The 7,508-nt window shown below is 48.4% G+C and overlaps 1 protein-coding gene across 1 annotated transcript; it reads left to right on the forward strand.

The window, feature by feature from the left end:
* Positions 1 to 1,284: 1,284 nt before the first annotated feature.
* MEIOSIN (meiosis initiator) lies at positions 1,285 to 6,891 on the forward strand. Its single transcript, XM_072430985.1, has 10 exons — positions 1,285 to 1,375; positions 2,271 to 2,366; positions 2,911 to 2,953; positions 3,124 to 3,218; positions 3,826 to 3,930; positions 4,004 to 4,044; positions 4,178 to 4,363; positions 5,306 to 5,457; positions 5,532 to 5,621; positions 6,588 to 6,891. Exons 4-10 carry the CDS (start codon positions 3,194 to 3,196, stop codon positions 6,724 to 6,726), a joined length of 738 nt encoding a protein of 245 aa, XP_072287086.1. The 5' UTR covers positions 1,285 to 1,375; positions 2,271 to 2,366; positions 2,911 to 2,953; positions 3,124 to 3,193; the 3' UTR covers positions 6,727 to 6,891.
* The last annotated feature ends 617 nt before the right edge of the window (positions 6,892 to 7,508 follow it).

Here is a 7,508-nt window from a genome sequence, read left to right on the forward strand (position 1 = left end):
GACACCCCCTCCCCCTCTCCAGCCTCTTAAACAGACAGTCACCTCCTGACAATGAAATGTAAGGTGAATGACCCCCAATGTAATCCCAGGGCCCGGCAATGTATAATATCTGGGTATTACCTGGTTGGGTTCAGGATCTCGGTAGTCTGGAGATATGTTACAGTCCTCCGAGTTATCTTGCTGAATATCTGAGAAATATAAATACAGAGAATTGTTTATATGTTACTTATGTTACCCCCCCCCCCTCCCCCATCAAAATGCAGTGCCCAGTCACCCATCATTGTGATTATTTCACTCAGAAAAGTTTCTAATAAGCAAATGAATGGGAAAGGCAGCGTAGATAATAAAATGTTCAGGGATGGGGGGGGGCTGTACATTCATCCTCCAATCAATATTCATACATTGCACGATTACAAACAATGGATCAATATTCTTTATGGGTGACTTTCCAACATCCTCCCCCTGCCGGGGTCTCCGCCTGGAAATATGGGGGCCCGCCCAAATCACTCAGCAAAGTTAACGATTCCCCCCCCAGAAATATTTCACTTAGCAGAGTGAATGTGGTGAACGTTCATCCATCCAATCTTCTGATTTATTTCACTTCTCCGTCCGTATATCAGATTCATATAAGGAGACTGTGTGAATGTACAATTCACCCACAACAATGGTGGCTCATGAATTGTGTCCCTGGATCTCAGGGTCATACAGCAAACATTATAATTGGAAAGACTCAAATTTCTGCATTTTACACTCCCAGCGACGATCTAAAGTGAATCTCTGAATGTTTTATATATGTGGGGGCACCGACGAGGAAACACTGCAATCTATCATGGAACATTCCAGCGTGGACCATACAGCCAATGCAGGAAAATCTGACATTCACTGGAACATTCCCTCGTGGAGAATCTTCTACCACCATGCCTTTTAGTGGCAGTTATTGATTCACCATCAGGGAATGTCAGACCCCTGTAGTTGGTGTACTAACAGGACGGTGAATGTTCCTTTCCAACCCCCCGGCTCTTCAAATTTCGCAATCTTCTCATTCACCATATTCCCTATTAAAATCAGTGTTCTCTGTACAGCACTATGGTATATGTCAGAGCTATATAAATGTATAATAGGATATATGTCTGTGGTGTGATCTCCTATGCTGCAGAGTTGCAGTGTCAGATCAGTAGGGGGCAGTATTGAGTTGCAGAGGGGGATCTGGGTTACGTTCCAGGTGATAATGGAATGTTTAGGACAGATGAATTATAATTATTTCTCTGTTACAAATCGCAGGCTTTGCTCCATAATGTCGTCTCCTACATTGAATTCCTGCAGAATAAGATTCGAGAAGTGCAGAATGCATTGGTGCCCCACAGCAGTGAGCTGGGTAAGAATTTGGCTCACCAGGGGTGGGGCCTCAAAAGATGGTGGGTCAATGGGTATCTGTGTGCCGGGGGCCAATGGGTATCTGTGTGCCTGGGGGTCAATGGGTATCTGTGTGCCTGGGGTCAATGGGTATTTGTGTGCCTGGGGCCGATGGGTATCTGGGTGCTGGGGATCCAATTGCTTAAATCATACTTCTGAGCCGGTGCCACACAATGGCTGATTCCTAAAATGGAAATGATTGGTCAATGGTTGGTCAGCAGGTGTGGCAGAAATCAGGTCATGTGACCTGGCTGGCTGGGGTCAGTGGCAGGTCAGTAGGTCAGCAGTGACAATGTGCAGCATTCTCGTCTGTCTGCACTGGAGATCTTGTAAAATTGTGATTTACTACAGAATGTGCCTGAGCGGAGGGGGGAGAGGGGCTGAGAGCTGGGACTGCACAGACCATATAGGGAAGCCCCTAAAATATGGCCTGCAATATACACAGGCAGAATGTGGATCAGGTCATGTGACTGAGGAATGAGAGTCCATTCAGGCCCGAGCTAAACTTTTATAAAGTGCACCAACAAGACAAAAAGCGTTGTTACTGAAAGGTGGGAAAATGCCCCAAATTCTGCTTGTTTAGGGCCCTGAGAAATGCATCCGCACATGTAATATGCAATGCATGGAAATGGGGCATTGGAGGAGATATTGGGGTATGTTCCTTCAGAGGTTATATTGGGGCCAATAAATATTGGGATAGATGTCTTCAGAGGTGATTTTTAAAATATTGGAGTACTGCCCCTTAGAGGAGATTATGGGTACTGACCATGGAGGCCATCTGAGGTACATATTGGAGCACAGCAGGAGATGATTTTTAGGTACAGACCATCAGGGTGAATGGTATCCTCTCCTTGCAGGTTTTGGACCTCTCTGGACACCCCGGCGTTTACTTAGCAGTACAGAGAAAGAAGAAAATTGCCACCCGGACCCCTGGAAGAGACGCCAACCAAGGGGTGAGGAGCCCTGTGTGTCATGTGACCTAGGAAATACCATGTGACAGCACTGAAAGCTGTTTTTGTTCCATGGAGGGGGGGGGGGGAGTGTACATGATGTGTTTACTATAGTAAATCTGATCTTTTTGTGTCTCAGTCACTTACAGGAAACAAACATGCAGGTGGCTTGTTCTGGTGTCATAGGCTTCATACAAAGCTGAGCTGTAACACCCTTGCAGATAATTGACCGAACAATGGGAATTATAAGGAGTTCTGATCCTAGCGCCCCCCCCCCCCCCCCAAACTCTCACTTTATATTTGGGGGGTCATATAGGCGGCTTCTCGGCACCTTCTAATTGATCTGACACATGCTTACCCCTTTGGCTATTATTTGCATACATTGGGCCTGATTTATCAAGGTTCACCAGGACTGGAGATGATTGACTATGGGTGAACCTGGGTGATCCAGCAAACCTGAAATGGATTTCCCAAAAATGATTTGCTATTTACAAACTTTAGTTTCCATTGTTTATATAGCGCTTTCATTTTCTGATTCTTTTCCCAGTTGGTTCGGAAAACCTGGTGCAGGATTCAGAGTCTGGAGTGAGGTAATTCCATCGCCGACCCTCCTCTGACCCCTATATTGTCCCAGCCGCTGCCCCATATATTGCCCCCCTTTGTTTGGTGCCCCCATGTGTATTGCATCTCCTCAGTCATGTGACATGTAATGGCGGTGTCACCTCTCGAGTTGTTCTGATGATATATTTGTATCGTGTAGGCAGAAGCTGGTCCTGTACTCATCTTCCTCTCCCTCAGAGAATGGGGACTCGGGTCCCTGGCTGGTCTCCATGGCCTTGTCCCCATCTCACCTTAGTAAGTATCCGCACGGACACAGCTAAGGAATCTGCTTCCCTTCCAGCAGCCAATCGGAAGCCATATTTGAACCCTTTCGGTGAAGATCAGCAGATATCAGAAGAATCCAGAATCCCAACAGGATGGCATGGGGTGGCCCTAAGCTAAAACATACAACACAAAATACCCAAATGTGTTCTGTGCTGTGACAAATGCAACATGTGGAGGTTTATTTATTTAATTTACACTGATACAATATCCATGTAAAATATTTCTCCCTGAGAGATCTGACACTGCCCATCAGTGATCTGTACATGGCAGAGAAATCAGATTACACACACTGCTGGGTGACTGGAAATGCAGGACACCCTTATACCCTCCTCTCCAGGGTAGGTACGGCGCCCTCTGGTGGATAGAGAGGTGATCAGTGCTGGGGGTGCAGCCGGTGAGAAAAAAATGAAAAAACCACTTTATACCCTAAAACCCCAAGAGCTGCCAGATCCTAATTACTAAAGATTGCTAGATCCCTTACATCTGATGTCACACATTGCTAGGTCCTCCTGTGGATCATTAGATCCTGGGATTGAGAATGCAGAAGATGCTGATTGGATGAATTTGTCTTGCGCAGGTCCTGTGATACCCCAGATTTTGCCAATAACATTCCTGGGTCTCAGCCCGTCTCTGCTGTCCTCTCCGGTCACTGATGCCACAGTTGGCGGTTTGGTACCACCAGGTAGAGCAGTGAGATTTGGGGGAAACTCCACTGTAAATGATTAGCACAGTAATCATGTGTTGTTTATTGGCAGTTTTGTTCGAGGAAGTCCAAATCTGCGGCTCTCCAGCTCAGGTAACAATCAGATTGGCGCTGACTTATAGACCCCCCCAATTCTAGCTGTTTTGGGGGCTCTGTAGATTTGGGTCCAGTAAAGGACTTTGTGTTATCATTGAAGTCAGTCATAGGCTTTGATTTTCTCCCTCAGGAGTCCACAGTGTTACACCCAGACCTGGACCACAATTACCAGCTACACAAAGGGATCAGCACCCAGCAGGACGGATCCCAGGGTGACAAACTGCACCCAGAGATCAGGACAGACACAGAACTAAAGATAAAACGGGTGAATCCAGGGAGCAAACCCAGAGCTCAGGGCAAAGCCATGGAGGGGAAGGTAAGTACTATGCTGCAGGCCTACCCACCAATGTCTTCATTCCACTTACAGGAAGATGAACAGAAACATTTCTTTGTGGGTACACACAGCCCAATTTGGGCATTGTCCACCCATACCAGGGTGAAACCCTGTGACCAATGCCAAGGCTTCCAGACTGCACATTGCCGGCACCAATTCTTCCTTTTCTCAGTAACTGATAGGAAGATCACCTACCTGTCTATGGTGCACAGCAATTACATGAAATGTATTCAAGCTGTCCCAAGAAGAGGAGGGGTAAAGCCAGATCGGTGGCTCTTTTTGAACAATGGCACTGCTGACTCTTGTAGAGCTTTATATATGTTTAGGGTGGGGGTGTGAGCAGCCTCAGGAGATTCTACATGTAATGTCTATGCATAGCGCCCCCACTAGAGGATGAATAAGGATGTCAGGGTCAGTATCATTCACTGATGGTGCAGGGTGCCAAACTCTGGGAGCTGAACACCATCGCCTGCCCCACCATAGCTCTGATCCTGCCAAAAGAATGAATTGTACCCCTGAGGAACCTTGCAAACACCTTCAGAAGTCAGCGTCTAATCATTTACTAATGTTTTGTAGGGTGACCACACATTAATTGCCTTTTCTGCATCTTCTGTGCCGCAGAGCAGCCTTCTGTATGATTCTGCAGTCTTCTCTCATCTGCTCTGCCACATTGTCTTTTCTGCCCCTGTTCAGTCTCTTCTGCCCCTGTTCAGTCTTCTTTGCCCCCCCTCAGTCTTTTCTGCCCCCGTTCAGTCTCTTCTGCCCCTATTCAGTCTCCGCTGCCCCCATCCAGTCTCCTCCATCATGCCCCGGTGTTGCACCTGTCCTCCTATTGGCCCGTTTGTTTTCTGGGTGAAATGTTTAATACTGACATTGACAATGATGTGTTATTTGTCTCAGACATTCATCGCATTACCTTCCCAGGTGAATCCAGCAGCTTCCAGCCCACCAGTGAATCTGCAGACTTGTGGAAAGGTTGGGAAGCGTCCAGGTATCTCCACGTTGAAGGCAGCAAGGAAGAAATGTGTAAATGGATTTCTCATGTTCTGCAGAATGAACCGGAGAACTTACCTCAGGTGACCCCAGGGTGCTGGAGGGGGTGAGGGGCTTCCTGATGAGGAGGAATCTAACTTTTTTCTTTCTTATTCAGGGAATTTCCCGGCACAGCATCCACAGCAGCCACCAAATACCTGGCCGACCTGTGGAGAGTTATGTCTGAGCAGGAGAGACGGCCATACTGGTGAGAGAATCAGCCATGATGGGTGTGTCTGGAGGGAGGGACCTTGTTATGGGGGCGGAGTCACGGCTCTGCCATTCCCATGAAGATTGGAAATATTGAGGAGGAGAGTCACGCTTGGCCAGCAAATTGTATTCATCGATTTCCCCTCTTATAGAGCCAATAAAACTATTTCATTCCAGGTTGGGGATTGGCAGAGGAAGGCAGAAAGATGGCGGAGAGAGGCAACCACATGACATTCATAGAGATCCAGTCACTTTGTTCTTCCAGCTAAGCAGCCTGTAAAACAAGCAGATGTGTACTTACCTTTCTATGGTACTTATTATTTTAGGGACCAGTGTCTTACACCACACATTGTGGTTCCTCCCACCAACGGGGCCAATCTGGCCCCCTTCTCAAATAATCTACACCAGGAAAAAAATGTACCGGTAAAGATACCTCATCTTTCACATCTCTAGGGGTGATGTTGCTGCCCTTCTGGGTAGATTACTGTGGTTGAAAAATCCTAATTTGAAGACACTCCAATCTAATACAAGAGCATCTTTTTGTAGGATGCCTGCACTGACAGTAGATAGACACTTTGGAAGATCTGGGGATTTACCTATTTGTGTGCAATAATGAGAATCCATGTGAAATGAACTTACCTGGTAAAGGCCAACTGCAGGTAAAACCGGCCCATGTGGTTTGGTGGAACGCTCTCCGCTCTTCCTATTGGGTCAGGAAGTCATGCACATAGTAAGTTATTGGAGTTCTTTAGTACAGGTGGAATGTTACGCCCCCTGGTAATGATGTTGCAGGATGCAGTGATAAGTGGGGATGCCAGGCTGGTGTATACAGGGCCCTGCCTACTCACCTTCGTCTGCCCTGCCTGCTCACCCCCCCCCCCCCCCCTTCCCCCCCCCCCCCCCCCCCCCTCCCTGCTCACCCCGTCTGCCTCCCCCTGGTCACCCTGTCTTTCCTCTCTCGCAGTATGAAAGCTCTGCAGTTCAGCATGATGAATGATCGCCTGGTGAAGCAAAGAAATCCCATCCCTCAGGAAGATCTCCTTCAACCTAAACCATTCCATGTGCTGCTGGCCGAAAAGTCGTTTCTTGTAGACGCTCCCTAAGCTTGTTATATTGTCACCCAGATTCCCCACAATGCACCATGGGGACACGGGGGGGGTTGTTATTGGGGGCAGTAAGCGCAGTGTGTACAGGAGTTCCATGTTTTTTGCTGAGGATTTAGCTTATCATCCACAGAAGTTTTAATAAAAGAATCTTTATAACACCAACCTGAGATCCATTCATCAATACTGCACAGCAACCCACCATGGCTCCTCAGAGGTGAGACCACAGACCCTCCACCATGGCTCCTAAGGGGGAGACCACAGACCCTCCACCATGGCTCCTAAGGGGGAGACCACAGACCCTCCACCATGGCTCCCCAGGGGTGAGACCATAGACCCTCTAACATGGCTCCCCTGGGGTGAGACCACAGACCCCTTCATGGCTCCTCAGAGGTGAGGCCAGACACCTTCCAATATGGCTCCTCAGGGTTGAGACCATAGACCCTCCAACATGGTTTCCATAGGGATGGGCCGCAGGTCCTCCAACATGGCTTCCCAGGGGTGAGGCCGCACACTTCCCAAAATGGCTCCTCTGGGGTAGGGCTGCACACCCTCCAACGTGGCTCCTCTAGGTTTGGGGCCGCAGACCCTCCAACATAGCTTCTCTGGGTTGGGGCCGCACACCCTTCGACATGGCTCCTCAGGGGTGAGCCCACAGACCCCTTCAACATGGCTCCTCTGGGGTGGGGCCGCACAATCCCCAATATGGTGCCTCTGGGGTGGGGCCACAGACCTTCCAATATAGCTTTTCTGGGTTGGGACTGCACACCCTCCAACATGAC

This window comes from Pyxicephalus adspersus, chromosome Z (assembly GCF_032062135.1).
Source record: "Pyxicephalus adspersus chromosome Z, UCB_Pads_2.0, whole genome shotgun sequence".
NCBI classification, from domain to species: Eukaryota; Metazoa; Chordata; class Amphibia; order Anura; family Pyxicephalidae; genus Pyxicephalus; species Pyxicephalus adspersus.

Coding starts and splice junctions, on each gene's coding strand:
- MEIOSIN (XM_072430985.1), top strand. CDS start 3,194: ATGGCCTTGTCCCCATCTCACCTTA. Junction 4,045..4,177: donor TCTGCGGCTCTCCAGCTCAG/GTAACAATCAGA, acceptor TTTCTCCCTCAG/GAGTCCACAGTGTTACACCC. Junction 5,458..5,531: donor AACCGGAGAACTTACCTCAG/GTGACCCCAGGG, acceptor TTTCTTATTCAG/GGAATTTCCCGGCACAGCAT.